General features: G+C 35.6%; 1 protein-coding gene across 1 annotated transcript in view; it reads right to left on the bottom strand.

The window, feature by feature from the left end:
* SNTG1 (syntrophin gamma 1) overlaps positions 1-21,657 on the bottom strand; it is an 875,063-nt gene that overhangs the window by 367,555 nt on the left and 485,851 nt on the right. Inside the window, exon 4 of the mRNA XM_063726650.1 lies at positions 18,966-19,100. Coding sequence (XP_063582720.1) covers positions 18,966-19,100 — 135 coding nt within the window. The remainder of the gene's footprint in view (positions 1-18,965; positions 19,101-21,657) is intronic.

The following is a 21,657-nucleotide window of genomic DNA, read 5'->3' as shown; positions in this document are numbered from 1 at the left end:
CATCATTTTTTATGGCTGCATAGTATTCCATGGTGTGTATGTGCCACATTTTCTTAATCCAGTCTATCATTGTTGGACATTTGGGTTGGTTCCAAGTCTTTGCTATTGTGAATAATGCCACAAAAAAACATACGTGTGCATGTGTCTTTATAGCAGCATGATTTATAGTCCTTTGGGTATATACCCAGTAATGGGATGGCTGGGTCAAATGGAATTTCTAGTTCTAGATCCCTGAGGAATCGCCACACTGACTTCCACAAGGGTTGAACTAGTTTACAGTCCCACCAACAGTGTAAAAGTGTTCCTATTTCTCCACATCCTCTCCAGCACCTGTTGTTTCCTGACTTTTTAATGATCGCCATTCTAACTGGTGTGAGATGGTATCTCATTGTGGTTTTGATTTGCAGTTCTCTGATGGCCAGTGATGGTGAGCATTTTTTCGTGTGTTTTTTGGCTGCATAAATGTCTTCTTTTGCGAAGTGTCTGTTCATGTCCTTCACCCACTTTTTGATGGGGTTGTTTGTTTTTTTCTTGTAAATTTGTTGGAGTTCATTGTAGATTCTGGATATTAGCCCTTTGTCAGATGAGTAGGTTGCGAAAATTTTCTCCCATTTTGTAGGTTGCCTGTTCACTCTGATGGGAGTTTCTTTTGCTGTGCAGAAGCTCTTTAGTTTAATTAGATCCCATTTGTCAATTATGGCTTTTGTGGCCATTGCTTTTGGTGTTTTAGACATGAAGTCCTTGCCCATGCCTATGTCCTGAATGGTAATGCCTAGGTTTTCTTCTAGGGTTTTTATGGTTTTAGGTCTAACGTTTAAGTCTTTAATCCATCTTGAATTGATTTTTGTATAAGGTGTAAGGAAGGTATCCAGTTTCAGCTTTCTACATATGGCTAGCCAGTTTTCCCAGCGCCATTTATTAAATAGGGAATCCTTTCCCCATTTCTTGTTTTTCTCAGGTTTGTCAAAGATCAGATAGTTGTAGATATGTGGCATTATTTCTGAGGGCTCTGTTCTGTTCCATTGATCTATAACTCTGTTTTGGTACAAGTACCATGCTGTTTTGGTTACTGTAGCCTTGTAGTATAGTTTGAAGTCAGGTAGCGTGATGCCTCCAGCTTTGTTCTTTTGGCTTAGGATTGACTTGGCGATGCGGGCTCTTTTTTGGTCCCATATGAACTTTAAAGTAGTTTTTTCCAATTCTGTGAAGAAAGTCATTGGTAGCTTGATGGGGATGGCATTGAATCTGTAAATTACCTTGGGAAGGATGGCCATTTTCACGATATTGATTCTTCCTACCCATGAGCATGGAATGTTCTTCCATTTGTTTGTATCCTCTTTTATTTCCTTGAGCAGTGGTTTGTAGTTCTCCCTGAAGAGGTCCTTCACATCCCTTGTAAGTTGGATTCCTAGGTATTTTATTCTCTTTGAAGCAATTGTGAATGGCAATTCACTCATGATTTGGCTCTCTGTTTGTCTGTTATTGATGTATAAGAATGCTTGTGATTTTTGTACATTGATTTTGTATCCTGAGACTTTGCTGAAGTTGCTTATCAGCTTAAGGAGATTTTGGGCTGAGACAATGGGGTTTTCTAGATATACAATCATGGCATCTGCAAACAGGGACAATTAAGTGGAGTCTCACTCTGTTGCCAGGCTGGAGTGCAGTGGCATAGTCTTGGCTCACCACAACCTCTGCCTCCCTGGTTCAAACAATTCTCCTGCCTCAGCCTCCCAAGTAGCTGGGACCACAGGCACGTGCCACCACACCCAGCTAATTTTTGTATTTTTAGTAGAGACGAGGTTTCACCATGTTGGCCAAGATGGTCTTGATCTTTTGGCCTCGTGATCCACCCACCTCAACCTCCCAAAGTGCTGGGATTACAGGCATGAACTACGGCACTTGGCCTATCTTCCCCTATTTTTAGTTGTTACAAGTATTTTCTCTATATACATTGAGAAGCATATTAGGCAATGTTAAAATTTTTGCTTGAGCCATCACCCTTACTTTAAAAAACTTAAGGGGAAAAGGAAAATGTATTGTATTTACATATATTTTAATTATTTTTATTAGTTTTCTTCCTTTGTGATGTTTCAGGATTCCTTCTTTAACCATTTCCTCTCTGTTGAGAGAGATCTTTGTAGCCATTCCTTTAGTGAAATACTTTTCTTATATTTCTTATATCTTATGATGTCTTGATTTTCTCTTGATTCCTGGAGGATGTGTTTCACAGATATAGACTTTTGGGTTGACAGTTTTTTTCCTTTCAGCAATTGAAAACTATTGTTTCACTTCCTTCTGGCCTTCATTGTTTCTGGTGAAAACTACACTGTCATTTGGATTGTTTTCTTCCTATTGCTGTTATTCCTTTTTTGTTGCTTTTGAAGTATTCTTCTTTGTCTTTAGTCCTCAGAATTTGCTTGTGAAGTGATTGACATGAATTTGTTTGAGTTTATGCTTTTTGAGGTGTGCTCCATTTCCAGAATACATAAGTTCATACTTTTTGCAAAATTTTGAAAAATTTCAGCCATTATGTTTTTTAAATACTCTGAGTCTGACCTCTTTTTCTTCTCAGGGGACTCTGCTCAAATACATGTTAGAACTTCTGTCACATTTCCATGGGTCCCTGAGACACTTATTTTTTTCAGTCCAATTTCCCTGTTTTTTTTTCAGAATGAGTAATTTTTATTGTTCTGTCTGTCTCAAATTAACTGTTTATTTTCTCTATCCCATCCATTTTGCTGTCGTGCCCAACCATTGAGTTTTTATTTCAATTATTGTATTGTTTAGTTCAAAAATTTTGAATTTTTTTTTGGCTGAGGTATTCTATTTTCTCATTTGTTTCAATGGTGTTTGTAACTAATATATAGCAATTTTTTGACTTTTAAAATTCATATTATATAATTCTAATATCTGTATCATTTCAGATTTGATATCTGTTAATTATTGCTTCTCATTCAAGGTGAGAATTTTCTTGTTTCTGCTGGTAATAGGTGGGAATTTTAGCTCCCTACTAAGCCTCCACTGATACAACCCTTGTTGAGGGGAGGAGGAGAGCCTCATTACTGCTCTCTGAGAGGTCTCAACTGACTCCATTGTTTGCGATGGCTTCTTTATCACTGGGCTGCACAGATTTGAATTTCAGACAACCAGATAATCTTCTCTCATACCACAGTGAGGTGGAGTTTGTGGGGGATTGTTGTTGGCCTTGCTCCATAGAGATGAACGTCCTTGTTCCTATTTATGATTTCCCTAATACTTCCTTGGCAGACAGAGCTGGAGAACATCAGTGCAGCCTGGTGAGGGTATAAGTCTAAGTTTTCCACTTGGCCATTGCCATTGGAGATAGAAAGAGGGCACATTTTTGTGTGTGTGGTATTTTGGTAGAGTAGAGCATTTATTTTGGAAGAATTTATTTTCTTGTTAAGCTGCACACTTTTTTTCTAGAAAGAAAGGTTTTGGTTGGGCTTATTGTCATTTCCAGGTTACTGGCTTCTCCTGTAACCAATCTGTGATATTTGAGGCCAAAAATCCATCAGAGAACGTAGTTCTATGACAGTCCTCAAATCCTAAAATTCCAAGCCAACCTGTCTTTCTCCCTGTTCCTTTCAGAGCCTTATGGTATTTTTTTTTAAAGATAATAGTCATAGTTTTTAATTTTTAGTTAGTAAAAATAATAGAGAAAAACAATTCTATCCCTACTTTCCAGAAGAAACAATGGATATATCCTGGATATATTTTTGACAGAAAGCTAACATGATTTTTTAAACTGATTGGATGTGGCTTCAATGAAAGAGTAGAGTAAAAAGAGATTCCAGGGATTCTGCCTAATGCAGCTGGAAAGATGACATATCCATTTACTCTATTGGGATAGGAAACGTTGTGAAGGGAACTAATTTAGGGAATAATCAAGAGTTTAGTTTGCCTAACATGTTTAACCTTATGTTTTAGTTAAACATGAAGTTTAACTAAAACTTCATGTTTAAGTTGAAAATGCCTACTGGACCCCAGTTGCAGATATTGTACAAATCATTGCACTATCTCCACCTGGAGTGCAGGGAACAGGACAGCGTAAGATATAAACTGGAGCTTAGTCACTATCAAAACCATGAGAATGGATGACATCTGAAAGAGCAAGTGCAGAAAGTAAAAGAAAAAGAATAACGTAAAGAACTGAGCTTTGCACCATTAAAGTGCCTATAGATGGAAATGAAGAAAAGACTCAGCAGTGAAGACTGAGACAAAGTTGCTTAGAGATTGGAGGAAAAGAGGAATGTAGGGTATCCAAGAAGCCAGTAAGAAAATATTTGTAGGAGAAAGGCGTGTCAGTGGTGTTGAAAACACAAGTAAAATTAGGAATGAGAAATATTCATTAAATTGAGCAATGTTGAAATAACTAGTGAAGTTGAAGAGAGAAATGTCAGTGGAGTAGTGGGGATGAATTACTGAATTTGGGGGATGATGGCAAAGAAACAATCATTTCAATGGGTTTGCTCTGGAAGAGGAAGCAGATAAATGCAGTGGATGCTGGGGGAGAATTTGGGGCCGAGAGAGAGTTTGGTTTTGTTTTGCTTTTGAAGAAGGGGAAATTATAGTTGCTTGGTTGGAATGATCAGAATGATGACTGGTCAGAATGATCTAGTGGAAAATGAGCATTTGATGATGCAATCAAATACAGTGGGAATCATCAAATGCAGTGGGAAATTGCTGGAACAATGTCTTTGAAGATGCACGCAAGAGTGGAATTTAGTGTATGACTAGATGGTGACCTTAGATAGGAGGAAAGACAGATGATCTGTGGTAATGGAAAGGGAGAAAACACATAAGGTCACAAGTCCAGGAAGGTAGATGTAAATGGCAGTGGGGCATTGTTTTCTCGGCTTCATTTTCTCAGTGAAGGAAGAAGCAAGGGCATCACCTTGGAGTGAGAATGGGAGAGATGTTATTGGATACTTGAGGAGAAAGAAGTTGATATGACATTGCCATCTAAGGGAGCAAGGGACTGAATGGACAATAAAATGAAGTGTGATGTAGTTAATGAAAGGTGAAAAAAGCAGACTCTTATATATGTCTTACATGAGCCACTTGCAGGCAATTATATAATATCTCCACTGTTAGAGGAGATTTAGAAGAAAAAAGAGAAGCAAGCCATGGAATATTATAACTAGTTGACATTTAGTAAGTATAATTCTACATGCTAAGAAAGCAAATATTAAGTCTAGAGAAAGTAAAGTGTGAGGATCACATAGGTGCCTTTTGACAGACTCTGAAATAGAAGTCAGTTCTCTCCTCTAAATCGCTAAGGCTCAGAATATACAGTCTGCAGAGTAAGATAATGTGGCACATGCTTCATAACTAGTAGAAAAGTCAAGGAATGTCAAAATTCTGCAGGTGCTTCTTATTGCAGAGATGTTCCAACTTGTGTATATAAGCAATTGCTTTGATTTTATTGATGTCACTTAGAAAAGTATATATCATGGAGGTTCAAACTGAAGTTATACATATCTTTGAAGATAAATTTTTTATAAGTTACAATTATTTTACCAAATTTTCCAGTGGGTTTAAAACCACCTAGAATTTCTTCTTTAAAACACTTTTTCAAGTACAAGTAAAAATAAGTCCTGCTATACTATAGCAATTTATAGTGTCCAAAGTGCATTTGAATATATTACTTTATGTGATATTTGAAGCAAAGACAGTGAATCATCATCACAGTCACTCGGGTGTTAAGCTATGGATAGAACAGAACAAGTATCTGCTTGACTCCATTGCTCTTATGCAGGGTAATGGGATCCATGACATGGAGTTCAGCATGGCTATCACTCTATTATGGACAGATCTTGGCATTAAATCACATGGACTTCAAAGTCTTCATTTATGGAAAAAGGCAATGATACAGACAAATTAGCAAAATAATGATGTGATATGAATATAAGTAGTCATAAAAAAAATGTCTCAAATACACTTCAAACAGTTTAACTAATCTATCTAAAATATTCTGTAAATTACCAAGAACTAAGTATAATCAAATACAAGCCACAGTAACACCTCAAATTTCCAAGATTTAGCTAATCTGCAAACTCATATATTAATAACAGTGTTGAAAACCATAAAGAAGAAAAATAAATCACCACTATTGTTTAATACATATTTCAAAATTTATGCTCTTATGTAAGAAGGCCTTAAATTCTCACTCAGATTCTCACTTTTTGTGCTACACATTTGACATATTGGCTATGTGGATACAAGCCCACTGTATAGGAAAGTAACAGACTTAGTGTTTTAGAATGGAATGAAGCAGGAGGAACTATAGAACCATTCCATGCATGTGCACATGTATGACTATGCTTATAACCTTCATGGCAATCCAGGAATATTTAGTGTGCAAGCAAATGATCCCACAAACCACAGATTATCACTGAGTGAATGCCCAGTACAAAAACCAATATCCATACTGATGATTATACAAGTTAAATTGTACTTGGGACATTTTGTTTAAGATTGCACAGACTGCTGTCACAGATGAAGAGAGAAAAGATACAATCTAAAATAATTAACATGAAGATAAAAGCATTGACATTGTAAAAATAAAAATATTAAGCTACAAAGAAAAGTGGATGGCCTATGTGGCTCAATATTTGAACACTCAGAACATTCTCCACTTTACTCTCTCATCATAATCACCCATCGTTATCATGTATCAAGTCTCTTCAATGCCTAGATACATTAACAGCAATCCATTTATCAAATATAAATTTCAATCACTGCCTTCTTAATGCTCTGAAAATTAAAAGGCTTATTTAAACTCTGGGCTTTGGTTACCCACATTTCATTTATAAATTTATCATTAATTTTTTTTAAAAAGGTGGCTATCTTACCCTGTTTCCACATATGTAGTAAAAATTAACAATATGTATGATAGCGAGCGTCATGCAAAACCATGTGGATTAAATACAAAAATATTTTAAGTTTTATATAATATACTGAAAGAGGAACTTTTACTGGCTTGGAGAGGAGAAAAATAGATTTTTTTAAACTAAAACTACTTGTGCTACTAAAACAACTGAGGAACTGTTTCATGGGAAGAGGATATTACAAATACATTGTTGACAAAAATGAGAAATTTTAATCAAAAATTTTACTCCTTGATATATTATGTTACCATATATAGGTATAAGTAAATATTTACATCAATTATGTTAACCTTATTTTTACATTATTATCTATTTCATTTCACTTTCTAGTGTGTCCTGATTACTGATTTCCAGAACAATATAGATTTCAGCCCATTAGTTCATATTCAATCTCATTTAAATATTATCTTCTTAATGGAAATGCTTTTCTGCAGAAACAATATAAACTTCGTAAGACTACAGTCTTTGGAATACCTCTAGGCTGCTTTACATTACTGCCATTTTCAGAACTCCTTGGTTTAAAGCAATAATAATGAAACTCCTTTGCATTTAAATAACATTTGTTCATTCACGAAAAATTTCTTTTAAGGTGAGAAGTTTTGTTTTCTAATTTTACACAGAAAGATTATTTATGCAGCTCAAATTACTCATCCAGGATAATAATTTAAAGTTTTAGACAAAGTGAATTAGAGAAAGAAACAATTATCCAGATGAAAGGAAGAAGAGAGCCATCTTTATTGTTCACCTCTAGTGGTTACCTAGGCAATGCAATCTCATTTAATTTTGCCACAGTGAACTATGTATAGTAGGTGGTCTCTGTTTTTCCCTTATAGGAACAATGATTCAGAGAAAGCAAGAAGTCACACAGGTTCACAAAGTTGGCAAATGGGGAGACTGATGTTAGAAGCCAGGCCTGTACACTTCAGATCTGATAGCTTTTCCAGACACACACACACACACACACACACACATGCACACACACACAACTAATCTTGAGCCTAATACTCCTTTGAGTCAGATATACTTAAAATGCCTTTCCAAGACAACACACAATAAAATGATGAATAAAATAAACAAAAATAATGTCAAACGTGCAGCCAGAGTAATAAGGAAAGAAGAAAAATGTCTAGGTTGTCAGGAATGATGACAAAGTATAAAGATTCACAGGTAAGAAGTCTGTACAAGCAGAGACCCAAAGGCAAACATTCAGGGCCACCACTGGAAGGACCCAGGCAGGAGAGGAGAGGCATCATTACCTGCATAGAAAACTCTCTTAGTGTGTCAGTATGAAAAACCATTCCTATCACCCAAAGGATTATAGTAAAAAAACTTGCCAATCTTGAACTTAGATCTGGATGAAAGAATTAAAAACCATTTCTGAGATTTTGTGAATTGGCCCACAGGTGAGTTTGTGAGGAGTTGTCTCTACCTGTGTGGCCTCATATCCCCAACTGAGAATTTAGTTTAAAGAATATCTGGGTTGCTAATAGCCCCTTCACCTGGAAGAACTAAATGTAAATTCTGTCTTCATAACACATTATAGAGCCAAACTGAGGGATACTTATAGAGTGCCAAGACCATGAGCCCACAGTGAGAAATCCCAGGGGGAAATAGAATTTAGTGAGTGCGTCAGCAGCAGAACAAAGAACAGATAACAGGGTCAGATCTATACAGACTGCAGATCTTGCAATTACAGATACAGCATATAAATAGGATTGTCTAACAAGATTAATATTAATAGAAAGGAGATATCAAATGTATAATCGTGATGTAAAATACTATGAGGCAAATATAAAATAGGATAGAATAGAACTTCCAGAAGTGAAAACCATAATAGCCAGAATCAGAAATTCAATAAATAGTTTAAATGATAGACTCAATGTAACCAAAGAGAGAGATAGTGAACTGAAAGGAAGATGGGAGGAGTTGCCTTTAGCAGTCCACAGAGGGCAGACAAGTTCAAAATATGAAAAAACGTAAGAAAATGGAGAATCCAGGGAGGTGATCTAACATCCATCCAAATGTTACTGAAGGAAAGAACACAGATAATAGAGAGGAGGCTCTTCAAAGATAATGGCTAAAAATTCTTCAGAATTGAAGAAATACATAAATTTTCATATTCCAGTCTTGTGACTCTCAAGCAAAGAAAATATATCTTCAGATAAATACATCAGAGTGACACAGCAGATTACCATGGGGCGTGGATGGGCATGGATTCTGAAATCTTCAATACTCAGAAAGAAGAGACAGTTTTCCTACAAAGAAAAAATAGATAGATGGCAGACTTTCTCAAACTCCAAAACTCAGTATTAGAGCTAAGGGATCAAAATATAACAAAATACATCAAACTGTCAGCCATTTTAAGGAAGGAGAAAAAAACAAATAAACAGTGTTAAATTAATCTATTGATACCTATCAATCAATCATCTGTCTATAACTGTCATCCATCAATGCCTCTATGTATCCATCATCCATCTCTATCTATTATTAAGCTGCTCATGGACACATGATTGATCATAGCCCTCTTGAACCTTAAATTCAAATTTAATGTTATAAAAATTCATTTGTGTAAATAATGACATATCTTTTTGTAAGTATGACAAATCTGTAAAATCACAAATGTGAGCAATGTAACTGATAAGCCAGTGGAACCAGGCACCATTGCTTTAATTAACTGATTTTAGTTTCCATCTTGATATCAGTCTATGACAAAATTGCATTGGTTCTAAATGGTCTAAGCTTTTTTGGTCTCAATTCAACTCTCATTGTATACTGCTCTAAAACCTGATTTTCCTACTTAAATTGCTCCTTTCATTGATGGCACCAGAACTCACCAATACACTTTGCATCCCACCTTACATCTTTCCCAACTGTATCCTGCAGGCAATGTGTCCCATGACTAAACCATCCTTGATTATGGCATGCTTTTTAACAGTTTGGTAATTGGTAATCTTGCATACACTTTTTGTCTGCTTTAAATGCTACTTACATATGTCTTGCAAAATTACATATATCCTGCAAAATTCTACCTGCTATTTAAGAGGTGGGACCTTAATCACATCCTCTGGAAAGCAGTTCCTAACCTAGACCTCTGTACTCTGTGTATCACCATGTCTGTACACACCCACATTGTATCATGTGTCATGTTAATAAAGATATTATTTGTTGAGCTCCTACTATGTGCCAGAGACTGTATTCTCTTTTACTTGCATTCATTTATTTCGTCTTCACAATTACCCGATAAGATAGATAGTATTATATTCATTTAGAAGTGAAAAACATAATAATAAGAATCAGAAATTCGATAGTTTAAATAATGGACTCAATCTGTCAAAGAAAGAGTTATGAACTGAAAAGAAGACAGAAGGAGTCACCTTTAGTGCCCCATAGAAAGACAAATAGTTGTATTTACTTAGAATACAACTAATCAGTTGTATTTACTTAGAATAGGTCAAATTTTATAGAACACAACCTAAGTGTCTATCAACAGATGAATGGATAAAGCATATATATACACAGTTGACTATAATGCAGCCAGAGGAAAGAAGGAAACCCTTCCATTTGTGATAACATGAATGAACAGAGGACATTATGCTTAGTGAAATAAGTCAGGCACAGAAAGAAAAATGCTGTATGACCTCGCACATGCATAATCTAAAAAAGTCCAATCCACAGAAACAGAAAGTAGAATGGTGGCTTCCAAGGGCTGGGGAGTGGAAGAATAGAAGGTGCTGATAAAAAGGTACAAACTTTCAGTTATAAAATGAACAAGATCTCAGGGTCTAATGTATAGCAGGGGAGATGATAGACGTGTTAAGTTACTGTAATAATCATTACACAATGTGTATATATATATATCTATCAATTCATCCTATTATACACCTTGAATATATATATTATTTGTCAATTCAATATTTTTAAATAAAAGAAGAATGCAATATCATAAAAATCAGCAAATAAATGATAACATTGGCATACAAGAGTTTTTTTTTAAAGTTTAAAAAATATAGACAATGTGTATTTTGTGCATGTGTGTGTACACAGACTTTAATCTCTGTGTTGACAGATTTCAGTGAGTAGCTCTGTGATGTGGGAAAAAGAAAAAACAAAATTCCTTCTAGGCCTGCACACACCATCTCTCCCAGATGATGTATTAAGAATCTATCCATAATAAGTGCACTAGTCTAGATACATTCTCTGTCTGGATCACATTTTCACAGACAATGAACCTCAAAAAGCCACATCCTACATCATGTCACACCCATGTGGAAGCCAGTACAAATTCCAAGGTTAATAGTAGATATTAGTTCTCTTAATGTTATCTTCAGGAAATTGTGATTTCACTCGTGGGATTGCTAATTGCGTGTTTTATTCCACAAGGAAACTGGAAGAAGTTGTTTTGTTGATTTTAAAGTCCAATGGTGCCCATTACACTGAAGTATTGATTGTACTGATGCTATTTATCTGATAGTTCTGCCATGTTTGGAATTTAAGCTCCATGATTCTTCATGGTTTTCGTATCTTTTTACTAGCAACACCTTTGAAACTGGTGTCTCTATGGGGAAATAGATAGCCATCTTGTATTTATTTTACCCTCATTTACCTTTTAAAAATATTTCGTCAATATTTAAAACTAGCACAGGCTAAATTTAATTTTCCTTCAGGGCTCATTGAAGGGTATATACTATCATGAGAACAGCCACAGATATCTCTGACTTAGAGTGGTAAACCATTCAGAAGGATGACAGGAACTGAATGTTGGATTTCAGCTCCCCTGGAGCACCAGGGGAAGATGATTGCTTCCTTATGTGTTAACTGAAGCTTTAACACATCTATCTGACAACTGCCATGCATCATTCTGATCAACAGTCACTTTACTATCTGCGTCTAAAGATCTTGAATAATTGCTGCCTACGTTTTGATACTATTTTTAAATGATCACAGATGAAACAGGTTTTATCTGATATGAACTCAATGCTAAAACTTCAACTGTATAATCTCTGAATAAATCACAGAATGTTCCTCAAAAGTAGCTAATAAAAGGCACTGAGGGAAAGCAGTATTTTGCTGATAGAAGTCACAGTAAATGCATTGGATATTTCAGTTTTAACTCTCTAGCTATCTCTTGTAGGTGAAAATGTTGACACACGTTTCTAAATGATCAATATTTTATAGGACTTTCTGCATAACTAGAATTACAGTCAGATGTGCTAAATATGTCAAGAGTGTTTTTTCTCTGCGCCACGTCCTGAAGCCTCTGAGGAGCTACTTGACTTCTACTATAAACTCCCAGACCCACTAATCAGGGAGTGATGAGCAGGTTTAAGCCCCATTTGATGGGGGTTATTGTTAAGTCACCTTAATTAGAAACTCACCCTGATAAAGCCCTGGAGCTCAGCTACAGGTTCATCAGCCTGTGGTTTTCTGGCTCTGACCCTGTGTTACCTGTTCCTATAATTTCCTCTCCTAATTCTAGAAGTTTTGTGAAGCAAAGCCTTTTCCCAGGGGTCCCTTTACTATCCAAATCCTATATCCTGCCCTCTCACAGAGGCTGCCCTTACATACTTACCATGAATTCTCAGTTCTGGTTTCTGCAACTGAGCTATGCCCTACAATATGTCCAGGAATTCAAAGCAAGGAGCTAAGAGGGTCACTTGGCATGATGCCTGGATTTTGACCCATCTGCCAATCCTTGATTTTCAGATACCAACATTTTGCCTGACTGGAGCTTCTCCAAATGCTCAGTTCTGTGCCCTCTCCCTCAGAGTGAGTCTTTTACCTGGGCTCACATCCCATTGTTTATCCTTCATGGTCAGTGGGTTAATGTTGGGGCTGATGGCACCCTCTCCTGCCTTTGGTGCAGATACAGAGAAATTGTCAGGCCTACCACTAACTCCCTATCCCAGACCTTGTCCTACTGCCACCCCTGAGTCCCAGTCACAAGGGCTTTTGGAACCACTTTTGCACAATTATAACAATGAGAGAAATCTAGCATAACTGACTCACTAGTGCTTCTAACTTCATAAGCTAACTACCTTTGCTTATTTCTGTGCATAAGCCAAAATAACTATGGGAGGGATTTACTTTATAATTTATGGAAAAATTTAGTTTATAGTTAAACTTTAAAGCAAGGATGATAATAGTCCCTTCCCAAAGTTAAACTTTTCTGTATTGGGGACTGAAACTGCCTTTGTAAAACTAATGAAAGGTCACAAGATTATAATTATGCTAGGGACATGAATTCTGCTAAGATATAGGCATAAACAGCACCTAGGCATTGTTTCCTAGCTTGCTAGCAATTATAATTGCTTACTGCTCAGGATTCACATAGCCAGTGGTCTGAAGCTTTGTAACTTCCCCAGTTGCCCCTCTAGGTAACACTGCTATTGTGAAACCGCAGCCTGGTCTTTGAGATATTTTTCAGACTTTGCATTCCAGTAGACCAGCTAATGCCACCCAGACCAGTGACTCCACCCAGGAGCTAACTAAATGCCTGAAGACAGTTTTGGCAGCACTGTGATTTAGGCCCTGATCCAGCCAGTCAGTAGAACCCATTCCCTAGCTGCCTGCCCACCAAACTATCCTTAAAACTCTAGTCTTCAAATCTCCAGGCAGAGAGATTTGAGAAATATCTCCTGTCCTCTTTGCTTCACTGCCTTGCAAGTATTAAACTCTTCATCTAATGCAATACTGGCTGTCTCATTGTATTGGCTTTTTCTGTGAAGTGGGCAAGAAGAGCTTGACTGAACTGTAACACTTTCTTTCAGCCTGAGCAAGGCAGGTCAAAAGTGTCAGGCAAAGACAATCCTAGAAGCAGCTTTCGGTGAATGTGATAGACCTGAAAATATAAACAACTTCCTCCCTATTGTGGGGGTGGAGAAAAAACTACAACATTCTATAATCCTCAGGATTTTTCAGCAAAGTGGAGCTTCATTTTTCCCCCTCATGAGTAAACTTCCTGATAGCAATCTTGTTTTCAGCCCCCTGCCCCTGACTGTCCTATTTTCCACCCAGGCCTTAAGAGCATTGCTTCCAGATAACAAAACAGCATCCTTGCCTACAGTTCTTCAGACTAACATCTGCCTTTCCTTAGAACATTCTCCTAACCTTTCCACTCACTTAAGCAGACTGAGAGTTAACACTCTATTTGTTGTAATACCCAGATGAGACTTTCTGCTCTCCAAAGTTGGATGTTTATCTCTGCCCTAATCTCTTAGTGTCTCAAATTCATCTCATAATTAGCTGATAAGAGAGGTGATCCCTGTCCAGAGAGCACATGGACTATGTGTTGTGGTCATACAACACAAACGGTGCACTGTGAAGGGTCAAGTTTAAAGAGGGTATCTTTTAATACAGAGGTGTCTGTGGGCCTTTACCAGTTGGAGGTTTTAAAAAACAGACAAAGGGAGTTTTCCCAAAGAATATCTGGCTATCTGAAAGTACAGTGTACTACTTTCTCTGTTGTAGATTGGCTTTCCTCAGATGTAGACCTAGAAGACAGAATTCCTTCCTGGGACAGGGGTCCCAGGAAGTACTTTCAGGTAAGAAAAGCGAGTTATAGAGCAGAAGAAAAAAAAATAAAAAGCACACATGATCACCTCAATTGATTCAGAAAAAGCATTTGACAAATTTCAATACCTTTCGATGATAAAATTCAACACTGCCTCAATACTCAGCCAACTAGGAATAGTAGACAACTACCTCATCATAACAAAGGCAGTATATGGAAAACCCACAGCAAATATCATACTCAAAAATGAAGCTTTTCCTTTAAGATCTGGAATAAGAAAAAAAATGCCTGCTTTTACCACTTTTATTCAGCATAGTATTGGAAATCTTAACAACAGTAATAACGCAGGACAAAGAAATAACAGTCATCCAAATTTGAAACGAATAAGTAAACTTATCTTGGATCACAGATGACATAATCTTATACATAGAAAACCATAAACATTCCGCAATAAACTATTAGAACTAATAAATTCAACAAAGTAGCAGAATACAAAATCAAAATTTAAAAATCCATTACATTTCTATGCACTAACAATAAATAATCCAAAAGTAAACTAAGAAAATAATTTTTAACAATACTATCAAAAATTATCAAGTACTAAGGGTTTAACTTAAGCAAGGGGTTGAAAGACTTGTACATGAAAACAACAAAACATTGCTAAAATAACTCAAAGTACATATGAATAAATGGAAAGATGCTATGTTTACCTATCAGAAAACTTACTATTATTAAGATGTCCATACTACTAAAAGTGATCTACAGATTCAACATGATCCTTATAAAAACTGCAATGATATTTTTTCAAGAAATAGAAAAATTCATTCTAAAATTTATTTGAGATCTTAAGGAACCCAAATTAGCTGATTTCAAAATTTGCTATAAAGCTACAGTAAAAACAAGCAAACAAACAAACAAAAGGCACAACCATGTGTTCCTGTAATAAAGACAAATATATAGACTAATAAACTAGAATAGAGAGGCCACAAATACCACCTTATGTATACGGTACATGATTTTGAAGTGGATATCCAAATGCTAAAGAATGAAGTTGGATCTTTACCTAATGCCATGTACAGAAATTAACTTAAAATATGACCAAACCTACAAGTAAGAGCAAAAATTGTAAACTCTTAGAAGAAAATATGGTGGAAAAGATTCATGACACTGAATTTGGCAATTATTTATTGGAGATGGTACAAAAGGTACAACCAACAGAAGAAAAAATTGACATGGATTTTATTAAAATTAAAAACTTTTGTGCATCAAAAATACTAATAGAGTAAAAAGGCAATCTGCAATTTGGGAGAAAATATTGCAAATCACATATCTGATAAGGGACTAGTATCTAAAATACATTAAGAACTCCTGCAACTCAGCTCCAAAAAACAAACAATCCAATTCAAAAATAGACAAAGGATATGAATAGACATTTTTCCAAAGAAGATGCACAAGTAAACAATAAGCACATAAAATGATGCTCTACATTATTAATTGATAGGAGAATGCAAATGAAAACCACAGTGAAATTCAACCTCACACTTACTTGGATAGCTATTATCAAAAACACATAAAATAACAGGCTTGGCATGAATGTGGAGAAATTGGAACCCTTGTATTTTGCTTGTTGAAATGGAAAATGGTACAACTACTGTGGAAAAGAGTACAGCAGTTTCTTAAAAAGTTGAACAAAGAATTACTATTTTATCCAGCAATTTCACTTCTGGGTATATACACCAAATAATTGAAAGTGGTGACTCAAACATATTTGTACACCCATGTTCCTAGAGGCATTTTTCAAAAAGCCAAGGTGGAAACAACCTCAATGTTCACTACCGAGTGAGTAGACAAACAAAAGGTGGTATAAATACACAATGGAATATTATTCAGCCTTTGAAAGGAATGAAATTCTGATATATGCTTCAACATGGATGAACCTTAAAGACATTATGATAATTGAAATAAGTCATCCACAAATGGTCAGATGTTGTATGATTCCACCTACAAGATTTACCCAGAATAGTCAAATATAGAAGCAGAAAGTAGAACAGTGGTTACCAGGGGTTAAGAGGAGGAAAGCATGGAGAGTTACTGTTTAATGCGTAGAGTTTCAGTATGGCATGATGAAAATTCTGGCAATGAATAGTGGTGATAGTTACACAACAAAGTGAATGCACGAAATGCTACTGAACTTTATACTTAAAAATAGTTAAGATGGTACATTTTATATTATGTATATTTTACCACAGTTAAAAAAAATACTTAACTGACCATATAAGAGTGGGTCTATTTTTGGACTCCTTAGAATGTTCCATTGATTGATATGCCTGAATTTATTACAGCATTACATTGTATTTATTATTAGAATCTTATAGTAAGCTCTGAAATCAGGTAGAATAAACACTACAATTTTGTTCTTTTTATTCAAGATTGTTCTGGTTATTGTAAGTCCTTTATATTTCCATGTAAATTTTGGAATCAACTTGTACATATCCACAAAAAATATTTTGGGGTTTTGACTGGTTTGGAATATTTAGAAAGATGTGACAGCTTATCAATACTTAGCTTTTAATTTATGATTATATTGTATCTCTCCATTTATTTGTTTATATCTTTTAATTTCCTTCAACATAGTTTTTGCAGTTTTCAGGATAGAGATCAAATACATCTTTTGTTAAATATGTTTCTAAGTGTATTGTCTTTCTGACTTATTGTGGATTGCATTTTTATTTCATTTCTAGTTGCTTGTAGGTAGTTTTAGAAACACAATTAACTTGGGCTATTGTTCTTATTCCCAGCAACCTTGATAAATTTTAGTGTTATTCTATCTTTTGTAGAATTCTTAAGGTTCTCTATGTATATCATCATGAAATCTACAAGTAAAGCCATTTTGCCTCTTCCTCTATAATTTTTGCTCTTTATACATCATTTGTGACTTGCTGTAGGAGCATGGTGAACAACGTTGATTAGTAAGCAAGGTATTATCCTTGACTTGCTTTCAATCTCAGAGAAAATGTTCGATGTTAACTAACATATTAGTGAGAGGCTTTAATTAGAGGACAGTTGTCAGATTAAGAAAATTCTTGTCTTTTCACATCTTGCTAAAGTGTTTTGTAAAAATGGGTGTTGAATTTTGTCAAATGCTTTTTTGAATTTGTTGACAATGCCATAAGATGTTTCTCCTTAATTCTCTTCGTTATTCCTAGCACTCTGAGCTTTATTTATATGCACAATTATCTTTTAAGAAGAGAATAGGTCCATGTGTATCAGCTATTATTGACTGTGAAGTTGAAAATCAATAATATTATTTCAGTATCGAAGTAGTAAATTTTACTGATTTTATTTTTTGATCTGGGACCAGTGTGATATATTTATTCTAGAGGGTAATATGACTCATGTCACTTCTCTATTATTAACCAAAGGGAAGAAAGGACAACCCCATCGGAACAGTTTAATCAGCCTTGACATCCATGACCATGATTCAGAATGATTTAAATGGTCTGTGACAAAAGAATAGTTAACAGTCTGCAAAATGTCCATTATCTTTAGTTGGCAAAGGCCTATTGATTTAGGGCCTTGTGTGATTCCCATAGGGTGTTAGTAAGAAGTGATGTGAGAACTCAAGTTCAGCATTATTCACCACCAACTAAACACTCCAAGGTAAGTCTGTTAATAAGGTACAAATTAAGTCCCCATGCTAAATAGCTGCAGATATTTGGGGGAAAGCAGGGAACAGACTACATGCTACTGTCTATAATTTTCTTCTGAGATCACATATGGCAACATTGTTAAAAAGAAGCCTTTAATAACATTATTATACAATGAATGATAAACTCCGGAACTTGTTTTATGATAATGTCTTTTAGCAGAATAAAATCTAATCTCATCTAAGGATGTCTTCCACAGCTATGCTGCCTCGACATGAGTAAATACAGCAGTTAGTTTTGCACTGTAATTTGTGGCTCTTTCTGAAGCTAGATTAGGAGCAGTGTAATGTGTCAATGGGTTGGAGCATTGGAGAAAAGAATTTGCTACAGCACTTGGGCATAATTCTATTAGGGAGGCCCACAGAATCATTTAGACACCATCCTCGGGGAAGGTCACTCACGCTGAGTTCGGTGACCGCTGCCTACGTCTCCTGCTTCAGTGATGCTGAAGGATGGGCCCCACCCTGGCACCACTCTCAATAGTCCCAGGTCATGAAAGAAGACCAGAGCAAAGGCCATCACCATGCACCGTTCTCAATTAATTCTCTATGTAAAAAGGTAGAATAATCAGAAAATACAGTGTCACTCCCATCATATGATGACAGCTAGGAGTCATAGACAACAGGCTGGAGATGGGCCCAAAACATGTGTTCATGGACCCTAGGCAAGGTTCTCATACAGAGCCATTGATTACTTAATGATGTAAGCAAAAATTCCATGCAGAACTATTGACTAGACACTGAAAGAAAAACATATTTAAAATGTTCTGTGAATAAACATTTTTATTAACAAAAAACAAACAGAAAAATTTCAACAGAAGAAAAAGCTACTTACACCAGAATAGAAAGGCTCACCAGAAACACATATCACATCCTGTTCCTGGATCATCAAAATGTCTTTGGCTAGGTGCAGCCGCACTTTGAAAGGCTCCTGGTTACCATCCTGCAGCAAACAAATTCCTGTCTTTGTCTTCAGATTAAAAAAAAAAAAAAGAAACAGAGGAAAAATTATACTTAGTTTATAGGTTGTAATTTTGTGGCCAATTTACAGCAAAACATGGTGAATAACATTTAAGAGGTGGAGAAAACACACTCTGATGAGCCTGAAATTGAATTCTTAACATGGGTGCAAGGGAAAAGGAGAAAGATCTCAAGTAAAGTGAACTCTCAGATAATGAAAACAATGTCACAAAATTCACACAAAGAAGTGGGGAGTAAGGATTATGGTACATGTACTACATTTTTAAAATAATGAGAGTTTTTGTGATACTTATAATCTAAAAATAAAAAGGTAATAGCTTTATTGAGATATAATTTAAATTCCATACAATTCAACCCTTTAAAATGTACAATTCATGTATTTTTAATATACTCAATGGTGTGCAACCATCACTGTAATCAATTTTAGAACATTTCCATCACTTCAAAAAGAAGGAACACACTCCTATTTCTCCATTTCCTCTCCCACTGCCCCAGCCTACTCTAAACTCCACTATGTCAGCATTCCTAGTCACCAACAAACACAGGCATGCATGCATACACACACGCACAGACATGCATGAACATGCACTCACACACACACACATACAGTTTATACCTAGAAGGAAATAAGGGTAACAAGTTGAAGTAAACTACCCAAATTAACACAATTAATTAAAATTGGAGCCTAGTTTAAGACCCAAGATTTTTGATGCCTAATCCAATGTGTTTGCTTTATATACTTTGGGGAATTGTGAAAACAGACTGTAAAGATTTCTGAACTTGTGCTATTATCTTAGTAATCACCAAAGAAGTCCATGAGTCTTGCCATTTATCCAGAATACGTATATTAATCTGGATTAATATAAATATTTTCCCTAGAGAATGCATTTAACATCCCCATTTGTCACAGACACAAAAGGTAATTCCTTTGAGATAGAATATAATCTTTAGCTCTTATTCTGCACCAAAAAGTCCATAGGAATGGACTTTGGAAATGACATTTTCTTTTAATAATTATTGAGTCATTCTTAACATAGTGGAATATATATATGGGGATATACATTTATCCTCAGAGTTAATTAATTAATTAATTTCAAATTTAAAAAATCAGCACATAGTAATTGTATGTATCCATGGCAAACAACGTGAGGTTTTGATGTATGTATATATTGTGTAATTATCAAATCATGATAATTAGCATATACGTCACTTTAAACACTAATAATGTATGTGTTGTGAGAACATTCAAAACCCTCTCTTCCAGCTATTTGTGATATATAATGCATTACTGTCAGCTGTGATCATCCTACCGTGAACTAGAATAACAGTGCTTATTCCTCCCATCTGACTGTAACATTGTACCTGTTCACCAACATCTTCCCATCTCTGACCCTTCCATGTGCCCCAGTATGTGGTAACCACTATTCTACTCTCTACTCCAGCATCACTTACTATAAGGAAAATGCAATTCAAAACCACAGTGTAATACCACCTCACCCAAGTTAGAATGGTGACTAACAAAAAGACAAAAAATAACAAATGCTGGTGAAGATGTGGAGAAAAGTGAACTCTTAAACACTGTTAGTGGAAATGTAAATTAGTATATCCCTTACAGAAAACAGTATGAAGATTCCTTAAAAAATTAAAAACTGATCCAGCAATTCCATTACTAGGTATATATCCAAAGGAAATGAAATGAGTATGTCAAAGGGACATCTGCACTCCCATGTTTATTGTAGCACTATTCACAACAGCCAAGATATGAATCAACCTAAATGCCCATCAACACATGAATGGATAAGGAAAATATGGTACTTATACACAGTGGAACACTATTCAGCCATAAAAAAGGAATAAAATTCTGTAACTTGCAACAACATAGATAAGGCTGGAGGATACTTTGCAAAGTAAAAATTGCCAGGCATAGAAAGATAAATATCGTATTATATCACTTACATGTGAAATCTATCCTTAGATTTAAGGAGCACACTATCCCAGGCAAATAATACCAGACTTTCTCTTGGAATATACATTTCCACGGCTATTGCTGGGAGTCTGCTACTTTAAAAGAATCCGCTGTAATATTGATAGGAATATATTTACATACTGCAGCCTCCAAAGATAACTCTTTCTCTAGACTGCTTTTGTTCTCGTGTGCTGATGCATACTCTTTTGCCCTCTATCATATACACTCTTATATTAGTAGAATTATTTTGTAAAAGTTATGATGTCTTTTTAGGAAAAACAGAAGCTTTTTCATGAGCAAGGAAGCATTTTTTCTTCATCCATGGCATTAGCACACAAGTGCTCATGAAACCAGGCTGACTAATCTAGAGAATATTTTAAGTGAATATATCTACAGGACAAAAATCTTCCAGCACAAGCAGATTGTACTTTCCCTAATATAGAAAATATTTTTTCTATGTTTTTACACAAAGTCAGTCATGCTTACAATAGGATATTGGAGAGGGGCCGACATGGAGCCTTTCTGAGGGAGGCAGCCACTCTGAGGAGTGGAAATATGAAATAATACATCAAAGCCAAGT

Source organism: Pongo abelii, chromosome 7 (genome assembly GCF_028885655.2).
Source record: "Pongo abelii isolate AG06213 chromosome 7, NHGRI_mPonAbe1-v2.0_pri, whole genome shotgun sequence".
Taxonomy (NCBI): Eukaryota; Metazoa; Chordata; class Mammalia; order Primates; family Hominidae; genus Pongo; species Pongo abelii.
The sequence above is the reverse complement of the archived record's forward strand: the minus strand, read 5'-3'. Positions and strand labels throughout refer to the sequence as shown.